Genomic DNA, 22,911 nt, shown 5'->3' with positions numbered 1-22,911 from the left:
TATTACTTGTTAACCATAAACTGCTGCACATTGAACTAATATCCTAAAAGGAGGAATGATTTCTTATTTTATTAAAAATAACCAATTTATATTTTTTAATAGCAAAGTAATTTTAATATGAAGAGGGGCATCATCCCTTTCATATATCTTTAATTCACTTTCAAAAAAATCATAATTTAGTGAGTATGTTTCTATGATCAGAGAAAGTATATTATTAAATTCACAGGACCTATTTGCTTACTCTACTCCTACTTAGATGTAATCACCATCACATGCAGTGTGACAAAATGGGGAAAATGTTTTGTTAGGCTCCAATAAAAAGCTGATGCAGAATAGGAACATATGCAAACAATGTCTATTCTCTTACTCCATGAGCCATCAATCAAAACCTACAAACCAAGGTTCAGAAGTACCTGGACATGTGGACATTTATTACCGTCATTCCCACTTCATAATCTCCTGCTAAAATACCATGGATGAAGGAAAATTCTGTTTATACAACAGAACCTAGAAACCTATTTGGTTTGTAAATGCTGGGTTTCTGATATACATGGATTTAAGGCAGGCTTCTGAGATTAATTTACTGAAAGCTGAATGTGTTGCTTAAAAAGACAAATACATTAGCCTTGTACTCAAAAACAAAGGGTCTGTGTTGAGTTTTGTATGTGTAATATAACAAGTACTCTTGAGACCATAATTTCTTAAGATTCTACACTAACTATAAAAAAAAAAAAAAAACTTCTTTCTGGGGTAAGAAACTGAAATGTGGTGCTGGACCATTTTACAGTGTGCTTTGTAGTAATGAAGTCATGCTCTTCATTACCAAGTACTGTACCTGCTGCTATTGGCAAGGAATGCTTTATACACTGACCATGTTCCACGGCTGTTTTTAGTGTCGCTTCAGGATGTGTCGATCCTAGAGGGTTACGCACAAATCGTCGTCGGCGCCGCAAGTCATCTTCCCAGTAGTCAAGGCGCCAGAACTCACGAGGACGACTACAATGAAACAGAGAAGCCACATATGTTAGCAATTATCAAACAGCGTGGTAGCACTGAATTTCTGCATAAAGCTCTCCTTGTTTGCTCTGCCTTTTTTTTTTTTTTACCCCTTCTCCATCCTCTTAATTCTCCCTCCATCTCACACTCCCCTTTGCAATCTTTAACTTAGGTATGTCCTTGAAAATAACAATATCACCTTCCAGTCTAAGGAACTCCTTTTCCTTTTCTTGGAAGGTGAAATGAGCACTAAATACATCATTTTGAAATGAATTGCTGACAGTGTGATCAGTTTCCCCACACTCCAGTGGCATGTGCTCTGATTTCAGCCTCATTTCAGCCTCAGCAGGGCACCTTTCTCTGTGGCTGCATTTATAAACCAGAATAGGGAAAAGGCTATTATAAATATGGTATAGCATTACCTATATTAATCAAAGTCTGTCCCCCTTCATTTTTCTTCCTAATTTGTGCCTTTTTGCACAAGGTCAGTAAATCATACCATGAATTCTTGGTCCAGAAAGTGTTAACTTTAATGAATATCTCAGTTACATGGTTATGTATGTGATAATAAAATATTACTCTGTTTAGATGTGCAGGAATTTAATTAAAATAATCTCTTAAAATATTCATTACATTTAGCCCCTGAGGCTTAGAACAACACAAGAAAATGCATTTCTTTTCCATTTACTGTTTTTAAATAAACCATTCCTGTAGAGTGAAATAGCAATCTATTTTCAAGCAAATCAGATTGAATTTCTGTTTTATGTAGCCTGCTTTTATATTTAATTAAAAACTACATGCTATATGATGTGCAATAATTGCTATATCAAAAACATGCTTTGGGAAATGTACTTTTTAAAATTCAAATTCTATGATTTTTCTCCAATTATATATATCTTTTATATGGCAACATATAAATGTCAACTTTTCCTGCTGCCAAGTAATCATGATCTAGAATGTGGAAAAATATTTTATAAGGAAAATCATATGAGGTTATTTTCAGGAATAACAATAATGTCTCAAGAATCTATTTATTCACTAAATAGAGCACAAACCCTGTAAGTTTCAAGAACAAAATTTAAGAAATTCTTCATAAACAAAATTTCTGCAGGAATGACTAATACAAAATAAAACCAGAGTTGTATTTCATGAGCTAATAAAATTATACTTGTCAGCAGTGACAAATTAGTACTCTTGACCAAATGACAGTTCCAAGATACCCATGTAAAACTTATCCTTTTTTGATGTTTTAAAGACATTGTCTTCAAATTTCAAAAGACTTATAAATAAGTATTTCTATTGATTAAAAATTATCACAAAATTTAAAAATATAGACAATAAACAGAACATTAAAGAAAATAATTTAAAAACAGTAGGAATCCAATGGTCTTTGCTGAGAATGTAGAATAATCAGAAACTACAGGAACCACCAACACTTCCTTTGTTAATTTTAGTCAAAAAAGGAGATGTACTACAATCAAAATGGAATACAAAAACAAGTAAGGGTTGTAGTCCTCAAAGAATCAAAATGCTCTTTTACCATTCTACTTTTCTTCCTTACTTTGCTATCTGAATTTCAAGAAAAATATGATAGGATAACATGTAAAAATAAATAAAAAGCTCTATAAAATATGCATGTAAAAAAAGACAACAGTTGTTTAAACTAGGTTAATGAAATAAAATTCTCCTCTGTGGAGAAGGAAAAAGGAGGTACACAGATGGCTGTGTGTACAGCTTTGATAGTCATGGAGCTTGGATAGGTACTTCATCATTCTGCCTACCTACATTTATCTGTTAAAATTATTATCAAATATCAGCCAGGATGCAGTCGTGAATCACAGGCTGCTCCTCGTCTTCAGGGGAATGATACAATGAGGGCCTATTCATCAGTGCGGCAATCGGCACAAGTAATTAGTTCCCTAGACTGAGATCTCCTACAAAGCCTATTTCAGTCAGCACCACAAACATATGACGATGTAGAGCTAATGAAAGCTGCTAAAATTTGTTAACCTTTTATGTCATCAATCCTTCTAATATTCTATGTTCAGTATTATGCAAAGATGGTAAATTATTAATTTGTCATTCATCCATCCTTCTGCATTTGGTGTCAAATTAAACGATGCCATTCTTCTTGATAACAATTAAAATTATAAGAGATGTTAAGCTGCTATGATAAAATTATTACTAAATTGAGCAACAACAGATTCTACCATAACGTATACAGGGACGTCAAATTCAATGACTAACAGAGCACTTGCAGGATTTTTATCATATAGCACAGAAATCAGAGATAATACAAAATGGTTCAAAAATCATGAAAGACACTATACAATAGTAGTAACCACAATTAGGAGAAAATAAAATTATACTTATTTTGTCCTCTCTCATGCTAACAAAAGATGGTCAAAATGGTGACACTGGCTGAAATAAAAACAGCCATATAGGAGGATCAGAGAATTAGTAACAGTAAAAAGTTTCTTAAAGCAAGGTTCATTTCAGCTAGCTATACATCTGTCTTCAAATATGAATATTCTACAAAAAAATTAAAACACTTTGTTATAATCCAAACAAAGAACTTAATGCTGCAGCACCATGATATTCACAATCTCCTGAAGACTATCATTTCAGGACTATCTTCTCAATGTAATGTTACTATAATTAAATGTAATCTGAAGGCCAAGTATCATTGGAGGCTAGTATCACTTATTCCATACCGTGTAAATTCCAGACTGTTCCAGGTGATACAGAATACCAAGTTTAGGAGAGGCTTACTTCTAACTGAACAGTTTTTACACTCATTAGTATAATAGAATTTATGGCTGGTGTGTAAGAGGCTGAGGCAGAAGTGTAGAAGCTCAAGGCCAACTTGAGTTACATAGTGAGATCTGGTCTCAAATAAACAAAATGTAACAACAAAGACTGGTACTTATCATCCACTTCCTACAGTAGTTAGAGTAATACACACACAGATACACACAGACACACAGACAGACACACAGACACACACACACACACACACACACACACACACCACACACACTCTTTCAGCAGTATTGGGGTTTGAACTCAGAGACCTGCACTTGCTAGGCAGATGCTCTCAACTTCAGCTACACCCCCAGTTGGTTTTGTCTTGTTATTTCTCAGATGTGATTCTTGTGCTTTTGCCTAGAGCTGCCATGGACCAAAATCTTCCCTCCTTTATGTCTAAGTACCTGGGGCTGCAGATAAGTATCAGCATTCCTAGCTTGTTCTCTTGAGACAGGGTGATGTGAACATTTTATTCTACCTGGCCTCAAACTGAGATCCTCTTATCTCTGCCTCTCAAGTAGCTGGCATTATAGGTATAAAACTGTTATTTACATATATGCAATTTCTTTCTCTTCTCTCCCTGCTCCTCCTTTTCCCCTTCTCCCCTTCTTCCTCCTCCTCTTCTTCCTCTCTATCTGTCTCTCTCTCTCTCACACACACACATAAACATTTGGTGGTACTGTGATTTGAACTTAGTCTCACATTTGTTAATTAGACAGTTGATCTTAACTTGAGCTACACCCCTTTGCTTTAGTCTTACATTTTTACCTTTAAGTGATATCCATCTATGCCTCTAAGTAGCTGGAATTACAGACAAGAATCACCATGCTCAGTCCTATAACTTTATTATACTATTATGCAGGGAGATAATCTTTGGCAGTCAAGTTATTTTAAGTCTTGATTATTAACTTAAAGATTTCATTGTCATTAAAGAAATGTTAACCAGACACCAGTACTCACACCTGTAAACCTTGCTACTCAGGAATCTGAGACCTGGATATTTGAGATTTGAAGCAGAAAATCCAAGACTCTTTCTCTGAATAACCAGCAAAACCAGACTGGAGGTCTGGCTCAAATGGTAGCGTACCAGCTGTCAATGAAAAAGCTGAGGGAAAACATAGGCCCAGTGAAAGCCCCAGTATCAAATTGTTTAAAAAAATACATACAAAACAAAAAGATACACTTCCCAAACGTTCTTTCTAGGGACAAAGTTGGCAAACTGATCACACTTATCCAATTCATTTATGTGTTTCCTAAATAATACAATTTTAAGCCAAGTGTCAGTGGCTCCTGCCTGTAGCTAGCTACTCAAGAGGCTGAGATCTGAGGATCACAGTTCAAAGCCATCTCAGGCAGGAAAGTCAGTAAGACTCTTATCTCCAATTAACCACTCAAAACCTGGAAGTAGAGTTGTAGCTCAAAGTGGTAGAGAACTAGCCTTGAGCAAAAGAGCTCAGGGACAGCATTCAATCCCTGAGTTTAAGCCCCAGGACCAACAATAACAACAAAAAATGCAATTTTAGAGGGATGAACATGGAATGTTCAGAAAAACTGAGAAGACTGTCTCATCAACAGATTGCTAGCAAAATACAAATATGGAGGAGAGAAATCACTGTCAAAATTTACAACTACACCTCTACTCACTATACAATATGTACATCTTTGTATCTACCCTCCAAAGAATTCTATTAAAGTTCTGATAACACTCTCACAAATGACACCTACATCCAGTCCCATTAAAATCTGAAATAGTGTTCAAATTATGGATGTGAGCCTAGGTTCTCTAAGCTCTGATACCTCCTCTCTGAAGCTATTGTACACAGGTCTACCCTCTTGGGAAACAATATTCAAGTCCAAGTATGATCTTTCACTACCACATGTCTGTTGTGGGTAGCACTGAAGTTAAATGTTCTAACTTTAATTCTAATAGTCTTCATTTTACTTTTGTTTTTCCATTCTTGAACCTAATTTCAAAGCTTTATACTAAAATTACATGGAGGTCTAATTAACATTTCTAAGTGTAAGTTAGCTGACTTCTATTTTTTAATTGTATGTGATGTGTGCATGCAGCTTTAACACACTGTATCATCTATATAAGTAAAAACAATGTAATTTCAACGTGCAGAGTAGATATTCTCTGCTGTATAAAGACACAGATAAACGTGGGTTTTTTTTGAAAGTTTTAGTAAGGACATTTTATATATAACATGGGTAAAATAGGGAGAAATGGAAAAGAAAGCAAAAATATTTTCTTCTTTCCATGCAGGAAACAGGAATTAAAGACTCCACAAAGAGACAAGATTCCTGAAATCTGAAATAGAGATAATATATCTTTAGATTCATTACTTGTTCTTTTACAAAAGACCAATTGTGGACAGTGTGAAAATAAATAACAATTCACAAAGTTTTGTGTGACAGACCAGACTGAAGCTACCACATGGCTATTGAGCTGGACAACTCCAGAGGGCGCTGTTCTCAGCACACATTGTCCAGTGTGCTCTAGAGTTACACAGGGCTCATTCTCATCATTGTGTGGTACCCCATCCATGTGTTCTGAGGCCAGTCTGCCTTTCCTCCTCCCCATACAATGCTCAGGTTTGTTACTCCGAAGGTAAATCTAAGCCCAGGGAATGAGAAAAGAACAAAGCTTCACAGATCAGTACCAACTGTTAAGTGAAATTAACTAGTAGCAGTTAAACAGTGAATATGTATTTGCTCACTATTGGAAAAAGTAGTCAGACCATTCAGAGGTTTGGCTGTCAAAACAGAGGCAAAATTCAATGAGTATCTATTCAGTAATAAAGGACATAAAAACACTAACAATTATTTCAACAAAGTCATTATGTTCAGAGAGCACTGTGATGTTCCATTAGAGTAGAATGGTTTCCCAAGCAATGTTGTTTACTGAGATCAGTGGTAGGTATGTAAATATCCCAATTACTATAAACTAAATAATCATTCGATAGGGTCAGATTTAACGAAATGTGAATCTTTGTTCATAAAAGAATGCTAGCTTTAAAAAGAAAAACTGGCCGGGCACTGGTGGCTCTCAGAGGCCGAGATCTGAGGATCGCAGTTCAAAGCCAGCCCAGGCAGGAACATCCACGAGACTCTTTTATCTCCAATAAACCACTCAGAAAACCAGACGTGGAGCTATGGCTCAAGTGGTAGAGTGCTAGCCTTGACCTGAAGAGCTAAGGAACAGTGCCCAGGCCCAGAGTTCAAGCCCCACGACCACCAAAAAAAATGAAAGAAAAAAAAAGACAAAAAAGACAAAAAGAAAAACTGTCACAATGCAATCATATTAGAAACATTTCCCATTTTCCATCTTGCCCACTTTGCTCTGACAATACCTGTTAAGTCTTGACCTTAACAGAAGTCAATAATAAATTCTTCTAGCTAAAGCACAATTTTAAGTCCTAGAAATTTTTAGCACATCATATTTTGTTCTTAATTTTTCATATTACCAGTCATTGCTGTTTAAGACTCCCATCTCTGGCAAGATTCTATTTCTATATTTTTAGATTAAAAATTCATGATAGACATTAGCTACAAGTTAAATAAATGGTAACCCCTTAAAAGCAGTAGTAAACATTTTCTGTGCACTGTCAGCTAGAAGATAAAGGTGCTTAAGTTCTAGAAAGGTTTCACATTCTGTATAAATCTTAGTGAAATAATGCACAGGTAGTACAGGGCATCACACGGTGTGAGGAAATGCTTTATCTCACAAACTGGAATCTATGCTGCTCATCCAGAGATAGACAAAGAACAACGCTAACTCAAACCTGTTTTCCAAGTACTAAGTGTGGGTGATCTATGTTCTGTGCTCTCTTAATGCAAAAGACAAAGAGACATGAAAATTAAAAGAACCTCCAATTTTTTGCATCTTAGCTTAGACTATTCCAAACCACAATTCTTTCTTTAGTGAGGCCTCATTTGTAATTTTTATATGACCTTGAGAATAGTGTGTATGTTTTATTTGATTATATAAAATTATATTTCAAGTAGATGTGACTTTCTGCATGGTACTATTCAGTGCTACTATTTACACTGCAAAGCCATTTAGAAACTCAACCTCAATTAAGCATTACCAAGGACATTTTCTAAAATAACTTTGCAGATTATTTAAGAAATGATCTCAATCTTTCTCTGTATGCTGTTACTCTGTTGATCATTTCTTTATTCACTTAGGCTTTTTTTTTTTAAATCAAGAAGTAAGAGCTGACAAATCAAAATTTAGAATTGATTATACTATCAATTAACTTTCTAAAAGACAACTAAAAAGTAAAACATAAATTTGTCATTGGAAAGGAAATTGAGAGGTGATTATTAAATGCAAAAAGTAACATTAAAATAGTTAACATTTATTGGTTTAGGGCCCACTGTACTAGATACTTTGCTATTTTGTTTCCAGAGACATACTTTATTATTAATGTTTTTTATTGTGAAAATACCGTACAGAGGGGTTACAATTACATGAGCAAGGTAATGAGTACATTTCTTATCAAGCATTGTTGCCTCCTCCTTTGTTTCCCCTTACCATCCCTGCCCTTCCATCCCCCCCCCCACTAAAGTTGTGAAGTTCATTTTCCGACATAACGTCTTGTACAATCTCATTGTTAGAATGAGTCCATCTTTATCCCTATTTAAACAATATGTTTTTTCCCTTTCCCTCCACAAATTATACCAACATCAAAGACAGTGAAAGCAGGACTTATACCATGGGGGAAGGACATACAAAGCAACAAAGAAATCGTCTTATAAATATGTTAGACACAATCACATGAAAGAAAAAAAACATTTGAATACTTATCTTGGGGTTCATTTCACCTAACATCATCTTATCTGTTTCTGCTTGACTCAGACATATACTAGTTATTGCAAATAAGGGAAACCATGGGACCTATATTTCTTTGGGCCTGGCTTACTTCACTTAATATAATTTTTTTCCAAGTCTTTCCATTTCCTAACAAATAGGGCAATGTCATTCTTTCTGATGGAGGCATAGAATTCCATTGTGTATATATACTACATTTTCTTGATCCATTCATCTACGGAGGGGCATTTGGGTTGGTTCCATATCTTAGCTATGGTAAATAATGCTGCAATAAACACAGCTGTGCTGGTAGCTTTAGTTTTGCTGGTGGGAGTATAAACTTGTTCAACCACTTTGGAAAGTAGTATGGAGGTTCCTCAGAAGACTCCACATATGCTGGGCACTGGTAGCTCATGCCTGTAATCCTAGCTACTCAGGAGGCTGAGATCTGAGGATCAAAGCCAGCCCAGGCAGGAAAAGTCCATGAAACTCTTATCTTCAATAAACCACTAGAAAACCGGAAGTGGCGCTGTGGCTCAAGCGGTAGAGCGCTCTCCCTGAGCTGAAGAGCTGAGGGACAGCGCCCAGGCCCACAGTTCAAGCCCCATGACCGACCAAAAAAAAAAAAAAAAAGACTCCACATAGAGCTCTCCTATGACCCAGCAATCCCACTTTTGGGCATTTACACGAATGATCACAAACAAGACACACTTTATTATGTCAACCAGACTGGCTTCAAAGTTGTGTGATCCTCCTACCTCAGCTTCCCAAGTGCTGTGATTATAGGTATGTGACACCATGTCAGGCTCTGACATTGTGTGTTCCCCCATCTCCCTCCATCCCTCCCCCCCCTCCCTCCCTCCCCCCCCACCTCTGTATATATAAAATCACCAAGCATATCAATACCCCTGCCATGATTAAATATTGTTATTCACATTTCAAAGATGAAGATATTAAGTCTTACAATCAGAACAAATAATAAGAGACTACTTGACTTCTAAAGCAATGAGCTTTTCATGACTGCATTTCTTCTACAATATCTTATTGGCTACTATTATAGTTATAATCAAAGTACTAATTAAGCCTGCCTAGGAGGATTGAAGATTTCATTAAGGTTTCAATGAGGATATATTTTGTAGGTTCCATGAGGACAAGGGTTTGTGTCTATCTAATTCATTGACCAAACACAGCAACTGTTACAAAGGAAGCACTTAATAAATAATTGATTAAACAATGAATAGATGACTTTTAAACAGAAACTTAAGTGGTAAGCAAGACTCTACTGGGAAAAAAAAGTGGAAAAGACATTTGAGATCAAAGAAATAACACAGACAAAGGCATGGAGACACAAAGAGCACTTTTACCTAGGAAGCTGGGTAAGAAATACCATAGTGAGCCAGCCTCAGGATAGCGAAAGCCGAGGTAAGAAGCCTGGGTTTAGATTCCATTTTCAAAAGGCTGTGTACAGTTAAGTAAAGTAGCTGCCTTTCCATTTTGAAGTCAGCAGAGACAATGTCAGCTGTCACAATGGGAGAGGGGAATATTATTGGCTTTGTATTAAGACAATGGATACAGAGCTGGAGGTCAAGATCTGACAGACATACCTGAAATTGAAAAGATAGGCCCTCACTTGGGAGGGTAGAAAAGGAGATAATGAGATTAAAATTGAGGGAAATGAGAGAATAAAGATGTTACTTAACCAAAATGAGTCCAAACAAAGCAGGGGAAGGTGGGAAGAAAGACCATGTCCTGGACGCTTAGTAACATTTAACAGGAAAACAATGTAAATCTAGAGCCTGAAGGGCTGTGCATTACAGAGCCACCAGCCTTGGAATCAGCAACTCAGACATTCATCTAGCAAAAGTATAATGAATAGTTAATGTAAGCCAGGTATCATGCTAGACTTGGGACAGAGATCATTCATAGAAGAGGAGAAAGGTGAGAGTGAAATCTGAGAAATGCCAATGTTTTTAAACTGCAGAAGAAGAATCAGTAAGAGAAATCAGAAGGAAGCAAAAAGATAACAGGAGAGTGACAAGGGAATGGTGCTAACAAAGGCAAATGAGTAACCAACCACTTGTCAAAGCAATGAATGGGTACCACTATTTATTTGTCCAGAGAGATGAATGAAGAAAAACTTTTAGTTTTTGCTTTTTGACAGTGTTGAGATGGATAATTTTTAATACCATGCATTCACGTGTTAAGACTATACAATACAAATATAATGGTTTCCAATATTTTTTCAGTTGAACTATCATCCCCATAATCTAGTTTTAGAACATTTTTATCACTCTCTCAAACACTACGCATCTATTGTTAGTTACTCCTCATGTCCTCCCAGTATATTTAGTGGTAACAGGATAAGAAGGAAAAACAAAGAAGTATCATACTCCACAATACTCCACAATATAATAATTTTATGATTAAAATATTTGCATGGAACAACAATCTAGCACAATCCAAAAGTTCCTGCCTTTAGTTTAAAACTCTAAGGAAAATGGGAGCAAATAGCTGATTTTTAACTTGTAAAAAAGGAAAACATATTTTCTGTGCTTTTCAAACTAGACAAATTAAAGCATTAGCAAAAAAGTATGTGCTCCTTATCCATAGGGAAAAACAGGCTTATTAAGTTTCACTTCCAGGTTCTTGAGACAGTTGGAAGTCAATTCTCTGAATAGTTGCTGTCATCTCCTAGAAACTTCCTAGTATTTTCAATTCTGAAGCAATTATTCACATTCTGAAATGATTTATTTCCCTCTCTTTGCTACTGCATTACATTTTTTTTCTAGTTCTCAATTATCAGTCCCGCTTTGGTTTTCTGAGTATCTCTCCTCTTTGGAGAGCACTGGCTGAGGTGATGTAATATACAATCATATGAGGACATACAGTAGTCTCTAATCTTAAGGCACTAACAATCTAATTTTTGAAAGTATGACAAAATAAACCATTATATAATGTGAAGTCCAAGACATAAGAAAACTAACAGTCCAGAGACCAAGGGTGCTTGAAATGAGTATTAACATCTGTTGGAAAGGCTCCCGAAGTGGGAGATTTTTGAGAACATCTTGAACAAAAGGTGAAGTATGGACTGGATATACAGAGAAGACATACTGTGGTCTTTTCTGAGAGAAGACATATACTGAGGTCAGAAAATTGAAAGCAGTCTTATTTAGTTGGTCCAGTAGGAAGTAAGAAAAGATAGGTGCAGGCCAAACCACAAAAGTCCAGAGATTAAGAACTAATAAGTTGATATTTTGCTTATTTCATGCACTTGCTTATTTACTTAATCAAAAGACACTTAAACTGAGCACCAATGATGCCTAAGAACCTGTGCTGTTCACTGGAAATTCAGCCATTTAGAATGAAAGAATCATTACTCTCACAAACTCCCCAGACCAATGAGAGAAACAGACAAATGAAGAGATAATCGTAATACAAGGTGAGGGCCCAAGGAACACAATGGAAGGGCACTATGCGGGGTAACAAAAGGACTTCATAGCCCACAACTTGACGAAAACTACTGACAAATGTTAGCTAGGACAATAAAATCAGACGAGTCTTCTTTCTTAGGGAATAGCACTAGCAAAGCCAAACCAACTATAGGCTAATGTTAAGTGTTTCCAGAATTTTTGCAAAGTATAAGGCAAGAAGTGGCCAAACAAGAGTCTATAGAATAAGGTGCCAAATCATGAAGAAACATCTGGGGATTCTGCTCTCCTGGTAGACCCGTGATTGTTTCAGGGCTCACCAAAGGCTTTACCTGGCAGGGGGGAAGCTTCTCTCCCTCACCAGGGTTGATGTTCAGCCAAGTCTTTGCAGTCTAGGGGGAAGCTACAGCCAAGGTCTCAGGCCACAGGGGTATGCTCTTTGCACACTCGCTTTCCTGCCCTGACACTTTATCCCAAGGCCTCTTTATCTGAAGCCTTAGAAGAAGGCGCTTCCTACACCCCTGCTCTGAAGTCTCTTTTCTTAGGAAAGATGGAAAAACTACCCCTCCTGCCCCACAGGTCTAATGAACCTCAATAAGTGAACCAGTCTCTGGCAGGGAAATCGGCATTCCTTCCAGGCCTAGACTCTTGCTTGCACGGCCCAAGTCAGTGTTTCAAGGCTTTGGCTCATTTTATTAGCTACTCTTACATCTGCCAGCTCAACTCACTCTCTCTTAGCACAGCTGCACTCGTGCCATGCAAAATATCATACTCATAACTACAGTTGTGGGAAGGCAGTAAAGAGACATAAGCAAGTACAACAACTGCAGAGAATAGTAACTGTGAAAAGAGATTAAAAAAAATAAAAGGTAAAAAATATTTGAAATGATAGCCGAGTGCTGGTGGCTCATGCCTATAATCCTAGCTACTCAGGAGGCTGAGATCTGAGGATCATTGTTCAAAGCCAGTCTGTGCAGGAAAGTCCATCAGACTCTGATCTTCAATAAACCAGCAGAAAGCCAGAAGTGGCGCTGCGGCTCAAGTGGTAGAACACTAGCCTTAAGCTGAAATGCTGAGGGACAGCACCCAGACTCAGAATTCAAGCCCCACGACCAACCCCCCCCCAAAAAAAAATTGAAATGAGGACACAGCAAGGTTACTGGAATAATTTGAGCAAGTTACAATCAAAGTCTTCAGCATCAATTTTTAAATTTCCTGGTTTTCTAATTTGCCCTATTTTTTTCTAATTTTTACTATTGAAATCTGCTTATCTAAATTTTTTACGATATGAGGTGGACAGTATGTCTAAAAGAAGTAAATCATGGAAAAAAGTTCAAGAATACAAGGCAATTTTTTTCACTATAAAACAAATCTCAAAACATGTGATATACAAAACTAATTCAACGTTGCATGGAGCAACATTAGTCCAGAACTGAAACACAGAAGTCAAAACCCTGAAGCAAAGAAGAGAGATGGGAAAAAAACTTTAAACCACAGGAAATGCCAAGCAGATGCCCCACACCTTGAGTGCGAGCCTGACACTCATGTCCTTCACTTGCATTTCATAGATCTGACCAAGGCTCATAATTACACTTGGGCAAATGTGGTCCCTAGCTGGGAAGTCATCTTCCAGCAACAACTCTAGTCTCTGTAAAGAACACCAAACTATGGTAGCCAACTGGTCATATCTGCTGCAGATAGTAAGAAATACCACGGAGAACAACAACACATAAAAGAAAAGGAAAATATCATGGAATGAGGAGGAGACATGCTGATATCTTAAAATAAGATGACTAGAAAAGAATTCTCTGAGTCCTCATTTAACAAAGACCCTAAGCAAGGGAAAGGTCTAAGTATTACTGATGTCTTACGGAAGAGAAATTCAGGTAGGGACAGTTTCTAAAGAAAATACACTTGGTTGGGACCAAAACATCAGAAAGAGGTCACTTTGGATGGATAACAAATTACAAAATAAATTGAGATCACACAGTTATAAAAAGAAGGCTAAGTCCTATAAAACTCTATAGGTTAAGAAAAGAATTTGATTTTTATTCTCTATGGGATGAGGCACTAGAAGGTTTTAAGTAGAAAAGTGACCAGATCCAATTTATGTTAATACGATTAGTCTGGCAGTAGAAAGAAACTGATTTTGGAGTGAAGGTTGATGTCATAAATTCTAATCTAGCATGGGAAGTTTGCAATAATCTAGGAAATGATGACATCCAGAGAAGTGGAAACATTTAGAGTGGAGAGAAGCCACTGAATTCTGCAGAATTTGAAGATTGAGTAAAATGGCATACTAACAGATCATATATAGGATATGACAAGGATTTTGATCTGAGAAACTCACAGAATATAACTGACACAACCTGAAATGAAAGAGAATGTAAGAGAAAAGGAGACAAGGATTTTGATCTGAGAAACTCACAGAATATAACTGACACAACCTGAAATGAAAGAGAATGTAAGAGGAATAAGTTTTGACAAAGAAAGCCTAAAATTTAGTTTTAGGGCTAGCATATACAAGTCCTAGGTTCAATCCCAAGCACCAAAACAAAAACAAAGAAGAAAAAAACAAGAAAAAGGAAAAAGTGAAGGCAAAATGGGAAGAGAAGAGATCTGAAATTTAATTTTAAACATGCTTTATTTGAAGTGTCTATTTAAAAAATTCTGTGGCAGAAAGGGCAGAAAACCCTTCTCCTCTTCTTCCTCTAGGCACACAATGAGATTGCTAATACCAGTATCCACGTAGTTAAGGTGGCTTTGTGGCTGAGTTCTAGCCATTCATTGAATGTGAGAAGTGCTGTGTGCCTTTTTCCTAAGGCTGACACACAATGTTCTTTACATACAGGCATGTATTTTCTTTTCCTTTTCATGGCCTTGTTACAGATGAATGTGGCAAACACAGACACCAAGAACTGCAGATAGTAAAGCTAAAAATCAGAGACAATCAGCTATCAGACACATGCTTGAACATTTATATGAAAAAGAAATGAAGTTCTTTTTTGTTCTGCCACTGACTGAGATGTAAATTTATCCATGGAAGCAGCTTGTTCTGCACAAATTAATACTAAATATCTAAGTGATGATATTGACTAATTGAGTATATTATGTGATATAATAATTTGACTGGAGACTTTATATAATAGAGATGCAGATTGGCTCATCACTTCAAAAACATGAGTAAGAGCCAGAGACGAGAAAAGGAGAAGTCTAAAGATTAAGGTCTGGGTCACCCCAATAACAAAATGGTTGAAAAATGAAGATAAACTAGTAAAGAATGCTGCGGAAAAAACCAGTAGTAATAAAAGAATACAGTGTCTCTGAATCCAAATGACAAAGCATTTCACAAAGAAGGTGGCAATCAGCCATAGCACAGGGTCCTAATAAACCAAGACAGAGATCAAGAATGGATTACTGGACTTAGAAATCTCCAAGGTACCAATAAGCTTGGAAAGAACAATTTCAGTAGAATAGTGGAACAAAAGCCTAAGAGAAGTGAGTTCAAGAGAGAATGAAAAGTAATCAAGTGAAAACAAACTTTTCAATACTACTTGTGTATAGTTTTAAAAAAATTAGATTTAGTAGATTTGAAACATTGAGGAGAAAACACAAATGCAAACAATCCACTCAAATACCACTATATAAATGCTGCAGAGCTTCACAGCCCAAAGAGATTCTGCGAGGGGTGGAAGTGCTCAAGTAGCAGTGTGCTTATTTAACAGGTACAAAGCCCTGGGTTCAATCTCTAGCAGCAAAAGGGTGGGGTAGGGGGCAGAATTAAGAGATTCTACTAGATCTTTACATATCAGGAAAAAACAGCCTACAAAGCAGTAGGGTTCCCTTCTGTCACATCCCCTCCAGCATCTGTTGTTATTAGAGTTCTTGATTATAGCCATTCTAACTGGAGTGAGGTGGTATCTCAATGTTATTTTGATTTGCATTTCTTTTATGGCTAGGGAGGTTGAGCATTTCTTCATGTGTCCATTGGCCATCCTTCTTTCCTCTTCAGAGAAGTTTCTCTGTAAGTCTTTAGCCCACTTATTTATTGGGCAGTTCTTTCTTTGAGGATTTGTTGGTGGTGGATTTAATTTTTTGAGTTCCAGCTATATTTTAGATAAGAGACCCTTCTCCATTGTATGGCTAGTGAAGATCTTCTCCCAATCCGTGGGCTTTCTATCAATCTTGCTAGCTATGCCCTTTGTTATGCAGAAGTTCTGCAATTTCATGCAATCCCATTTGTCTAACCTTTCTTTGATTTGTTGTGTTTCTGGGTCTCTATTAATAAAATTTCGGCCTGTGCCAAGTAGACCTAGGGTATCTCCTATTCCGTCCTGTAATGTTTTCAGGATGTTTGCTTTGACTCCAAGGTCTTTGATCCATTTGGAGTTGATTCTGGTGCAGGGTGATATATAAGGATCTAGCTTTAGTTTTCTACAAGTGATTAACCAATTTTGCCAGCACCATTTACTGAAGAGGCTGTCTTTCTTCCATTCTATTTTTTTTTTGGCTCCCTTATCGAAGATTAGATGGGTATAGGTCTGTGGGTTCATTTCTGGGTTTTCAATTCTATTCCATTGGTCCTGAGGTCTCTTCTTGTGCCAGTACTAAGCTGTTTTGATTATTATGGCTTTGTAGTAGAGTTTGATATTTGGTATTGATATTCCTCCATCACTGTTCTTTCTGTTAAGGATCGTTTTTGCTACTCGGGGCCTTTGTATGTCCCTCCCTCACGGTATAACCCCTGTTTTCACTGTATTTGATGTTGGCATAATTTGTGGAGGGGAAGGGAAAAAATAAATTGTTTAAATAGGGATACAGGTGGGCCCATTGCAACAATGAGCTGTACAAGACGTTATGTAGAAAAAGGATCTTTACAACTCTGGTGCACGCGGAGGGGGGAGGCAGGAAGGGGTAAGGGGGGGGGGGAATGGGAAGGGATGGTAAGGGGAAACAAAGGAGGAGGCAACAATGCTTGATAAGAAATGTACTAATTACCTTGCTCATGTAATTGTAACCCCTCTGTATGGTATTTTCACAATTAAAAAAAAAAACAGCCTAGGGGCTGGGAAGGTGGCTCAGTGGTAGAGTGCTTGCCTTACATGCCTGAGGCCCTGGGTTCGATTCCTCAGCACCACATAAGCAAAAAGAAAAAAGCCGGAAGTGGCGCTGTGGCTTAAGTGGTAGAGCGCTAGCCTTGAGCTGAAATGCTGAGGGACAGCACCCAGGCCCAGAGTTCAGGCCCCACAACTGGACCCCCCCGCAAAAAAAAAAAACAGCCTAGATAAAGACAACTATAAATACCAAGGGCAAAAGTCAAAGGAACAAACAAAGGTTGTAAAGTTCTTTAAAAAGTTTGCTCATGTTTCCTTCAGTATCTCCAGAGGCAAGCACATGTGTTGACAAGTTTGTCATACATATGATTATACACCAAATATTGATATGAAAATATCAATATTCAACTCTGAAGAGAAAGAAGAAGAGAAGATTAAAGAAAAAATACTTCCTAAGAGGGGACACGGAAAAGGTGGAACAAAGAAAGGGTAAACAAATACAATAGTGGGTACTCACTAAGAAAAGGAAAAAAATTCAAGCAAGGCACTACTGGCTCATATCTATAATCCTGTATCTATGCACAAGACTGAGATTTGAGGATCACTGTACAAAGCCAGCCGGGGCAGGAAAGTCTATGAGATTCTTACCTCTAATTAGTCATTTTTTAAAAGCTAGAAGTAGAGCTGTGGCTCAAATAGTAGAGCACTAGTCTTGAGCAAAAGAGCTCAGGGACAGCGCCTAGGCCTTGAGTTCAAGCCCCAGGACTGGCATAAAAAAAAAAAATCATTGATGGGAGCTAAACTAGCCCTGACAAGCAACATTATTGTCTAAATTAATCTCAATAACTTCAATATGGACTATCAAATACATTTTAACACTAAACCTTAATCTCACAATTACAATGATAACATATATTGAGAAGAAAGGCTACAAATGGAAGAAGAGTTCTGAGCATATAAACTAAAAAACCAGCAGCAGGCCCAATACCAACACTTTAATGTTGCATCAGAGCTTTTTAAAATTCTAACAGGGATACAGTAAAGCCACAAATCCATTTGGCTCTAAAAGTCCTTTCTGTAATGAGTAAATCTTGCTTCTTAATCTTGTTAAAATGCTAACAAAAGAAAATGCACTGTTGGAAGATTCTGATAGTTCCTACTCTTGCCATTATACACATATAATCAGCTTTTGCAGATCAATGTACTTAAAAGTTTACTTTTCATTATTTGTTTCATTCACTTAGATGCATGTGCTGAGACAGAGGTATAGCATGGAGAAATCCAACAATCACTTATACTCTTATTTGTTTAAATGATAATTCCCAGGAGACTTAACATGGAACCAAGTCATTTTTAGTAAGTAGAGGTTATGGAGGATAAGAATGGAAGTAGATGCAGTACTCCCATTTACTCCAGGAGCCGAGACAGAAAGATAACAAGATAACAGCTGGCTTGGCATAACGTTCAGAGACTGTCTGACACTGTAACTCAATGGTAGGGTGCTACTTGCTTAGTGTACATGGAAGCTCTGACTTGGTACAAAACAAGCAAAAATAAATAAAAACAGACTATGCAGGCAAACAAAAATATAAATGAAATACAGAAATGTTCCACAGGGTTCATCAAATTCCCTACATCTTTTAATAGGAAACAGGACAATTAAGTGGAGTTCTGGCTATTTCCTTTGAACTCCCATTCTTTAGAACAATGGGGATTTTTTTCTCCTTAAATATCTCCTAAATTTAAAAATAATTTGTATACAAGAAATTATTTGCACGTTCAAAATAAGGGTAATAAGCTGTTCTGGTTAAGTTAATTTCTTAGGCCTTATTAGCTCCTTGGTTTTATTGGAAATACCGTAAGCCTCTGGGCTGCTAACAGCATCTTCTTTGTCTACGGAAGTGTTAGAAACAATGTTTATGTCAGTTCTTAGTAAATTCACAGGGAAAAAAAAATATATCCAGAGCTAATATATTAAGTCTAAAGACAATTGATAGCTACTTAAAATCCATTAAAATGAATAAAGCGATCATACTGGAAGGATTACCACCAAGAATAAACTCCTTATTTTTATGTCCTAAAAAGATACATGCAGCCTTTCCTGAAATGAATGCACTGCATTTTAAAAAGACAGGCACATTTTTCTAAATCTTATAAGGTCATTATCAGTCCAAGTTGAAAAGGAAAAAAGAAATCACAGAGAGGTACATGATGTTTAAACACCTTATGGTTTCATTTTACACTTCTCCTATCAGGATGAAGTCTTAAAACGTAATTCAAAAGGAAAATGAAAGTATTTTACTCAGAAGATAGAGTCCATATGTTCTTCAATCTGGAAACCACTGGGAAAAAGTCTTGGCGTTTTTAAAAACTGAAATTTGACAATTGGAAGCTGATGTGGTTCTTTTTCTTGTCCTCTCCATAAAGATTTGAATCGTTCTCAAGGGGAATAAAGTAGATCTTTATCAAGTATAGCAACGCTTAACACCTGCTTAACTGAAAATTACTTAGAAAATATTTAGCAAACCTTCACAATCTCACAATGAGGGTCTGTATTAAACACTTATTCCCAAGTTTAAGTTATTTCCATCAATATGGCACAAGAAAGCATTTCTAAATATTTGGGTCTGGCTGGAATTTCATACCCTCTAGTTTTCAGCACTCTTGTAACCAATCTATTTAGTTCTATTTAATCAGCATTTATTAATTTTATTAATAATAAAAATATTCTGGTAAGGATATAAAAATTCATTGTAATTAACTAGTAGCACACCTGCAATACCACTGGATTCTAAGACTGAGGTCTATTACTTTTGAGATTCTAAGATTGAAGATGTTGTCATTGTAACAATGACAACATTCCAGCATAAAACCTAGCATGTAGTATCCTGTTAACAAAGCCCACCAAAGTGATAAACACATGTGCATTTTATTTTATTCCTTCTTTCTTGGATGTAAATTAAAACTGATAATTTTCAAAATGAAAATGATTTTGCTCTTATGATTAAGGTAAAACCAGAGGAAGGTCTCAATTTTATTCAATATAGCATAAACTCAACAACTTTTGAGCATTACTGTGAATGTACACATTATAAGTGAATATAATTTAACTAAACTAATACTGCATGTCTAAAATCTTAAGGTTGATTTGCTGAAATATTCTAACAGATATAAACACCTACATTACAAACATATATTTGGGTTTTTAAAAATAACATCTAAATAAAAATGGCAAGGTAAGAGAATATAGTATTTCAACAAAAACATTTACTTGGCTTTTTCTTTGGAGAAATTTAATTTCATTCTGTTAAAGTACTCAATGTCAACCTCTTATGCTTAGCTCCCCTTCCTCCAATGTGTTTACCTACTTTATTTTCTTTTGTACAGAGGGGTTACAGTTACCTAAGTCAGGTAATGAGTACATTTCTTTTTTCCCTTCCAAGTTGTATAGTTCATTTCCAACAAAGTGAGTCTAGTGAGTATCACTGCTGAATGAGTTCACCCTTTGTCTCGTCATTTTTGTGTTTCTCCTCCCCAAATCAGAGGAACTTACATACAAAACAAAGGGTATAGAAATCAAAAGCAGCAAAAAAAAAAGCGGGGAGGGGGGGAGAACCGCAAGCCTACTTTAGAGTGAAATAGATTTTTTAAAAAAAGAACTTTCAGTAAAAATGATTGAAGAATTAAAATGAAAATTGCTTCTATAGTAGCCCCCATAAAGCCATCATAAAGCGATTGCAAAGGCTCTTTCCTAATTGATCTCCAACCAACCATCTGACCTACTTCTATAACTATTCTAGCTTTTAAAAACCCTGTGATCTTCCTAAGTACTTTTATTTTTTGCTTAACAGTCTTGTGTATATTGTGTTGCAAGTCCATACAAACATTTTGGGGTTTTTTTTCTATGCTAGTCCTGGGGCTTGAACTCAGGGCATGGGCACTGTCCCTGAGCTTTTTTTTTTTGACCAAGGCTTGAGCCATATATGGAGTAATATATGGTGGATAACTGGAGATAAAAGTCTTACGAACTTTCTTGCCCAGATTAGCTTCAAACCATAATCTTCAGAACTCAGCTGCCTGAGCCACCAGTACTCAGCCATACATGTATTTTTAAAATAGTGTAATTGGGTCCCTATGTAATTTGCAAAAGCAAATTATGAGGAAAAAGAGCACAAAATGGGGGGAAAATAACGTTAGATTCTAGCTGAGCTTTCATAATTCATTGCCTATTGGATCCTATACCGTCCTGTTTATTTGGCCTCAGTCTCTCATCCTCAAAATAAATATGCTTGAAGTCTGTAACTTTCTCCTACCTCCAAAATGCTATTATTTTATACACTACATTAAAAATATATTTTAGTCTATGTATTCTCTATATCCACTTTCAAAAGCTTATTACTTCCAATTACTCAGACATCCTATATAACACCACTTAAAGAAATGTATGGAAGTCTTACTAAGTACTGCTTAATTGTATCACCATGCCTAGATCTAATCTGAACTTGATTGTGGTGCAACTGTGGTTTGAACTCAACAAATCTTGCTCTTGCTAAGCAGGCACGCTAGCAGACAAACCACACCTCTAGCACCAGTTTGACTCTTGGCTTTGGAAAAGTGTTCGCCACCTAGAAAATATTTTATAAAATTTAGACAATATCAAAAATTCCTGAAATGGGCTGGGAATGTGGCTTAGTGATAGAGTGTTTGCCTAGCATGCATGAAGCCCTGGGTTCAATTCTTCGGTACCACCTACACAGAAAAAGCCAGAAGTGACACTGTGGCTCAAGTGGTAGAATGCTAGCCTTGAGCAAAAGAAGCTCAGGGACAACGCCCAGGCCTTGAGTTCAGGCCCCAGTACTGGCCAAAAGAAAATGTCATGAAACAATTTTCATAACATTCTATTAACTTCAATATGGCACTGATATCTCAACTATACCACAGCATACCCTATACCAAGAAAGGTGAAAGCTATAAACCATATGGAGCGATTACATTATTATTTTCACTTTCTTTGTCAAGGAAAACCTTTAAAAATGTACAATTTTAAAATATCTGACCATAGACCTATAAATATTTTGTGACAGTTATGGGCTGATTCTCAATTCTCATTATGGTATAAGTAAAATACAAGATGCACATATATTTATAAATCCAGTAATTTGAATAATGCTAGATACAAATTGTTTGGAGCTGTTGAGTATTACTGCCCCCATTCTAAAGGAATAGAAATTAAGACCAAATGGGAACTAAAATTTAATTCATAGGTATACAAATAGTAAAACATCAGTTTTTCTTTGTTGGTATTGTTCTTGGTGTACAATGTGATTTTTTTTCTTTTGTTTTTCCCCCTATGGTTTATCCCCTGTTGCCACTGTGTTCGCTTTTGATGCCCTGAGTATTGTATATACTTTTATCTGAACTAGGTAAGGGAAGGGGAACACAAAATGCTGAGTCAAAGGACAAAGGGGGAACCTACGCAACAGTGATACTCACAAGACAATATGTTGGAAATGATCTGTACAATTTGAGGGGAGGGAATTGGGGGGAGAAAAAGAGGGAGAAAATGAGGGAGGGGGTAACAAGTTAAACAAGAAATGTAATCACTACCTACTTATGTAACCGTAACCCCTCTGTGCATCACCTAGACAATAAAATTAAAATCAAATAAATATATAAAAACAAATAGTAAAACATCCACATAATATTCCAAGGTATTCTGGCAAAGGAAATTTTATAGTAAATGACTAATAATGAGTTTACATTTCTTCAATTTCTATTATTTTAATGTTAAATCATTATTTTGGGGTCC

General features: G+C 36.5%; 1 protein-coding gene across 1 annotated transcript in view; it reads right to left on the bottom strand.

Moving 5' to 3' along the window:
* Lrba (LPS responsive beige-like anchor protein) overlaps positions 1-22,911 on the bottom strand; it is a 443,207-nt gene that overhangs the window by 202,527 nt on the left and 217,769 nt on the right. The window contains 1 exon segment of the mRNA XM_042701880.1: positions 872-996. Coding sequence (XP_042557814.1) covers positions 872-996 — 125 coding nt within the window.

Source organism: Dipodomys spectabilis, unplaced genomic scaffold (assembly GCF_019054845.1).
Source record: "Dipodomys spectabilis isolate Male_0828 unplaced genomic scaffold, ASM1905484v1 ptg000297l, whole genome shotgun sequence".
Classification (NCBI taxonomy): domain Eukaryota; kingdom Metazoa; phylum Chordata; class Mammalia; order Rodentia; family Heteromyidae; genus Dipodomys; species Dipodomys spectabilis.
The sequence above is the reverse complement of the archived record's forward strand: the minus strand, read 5'-3'. Positions and strand labels throughout refer to the sequence as shown.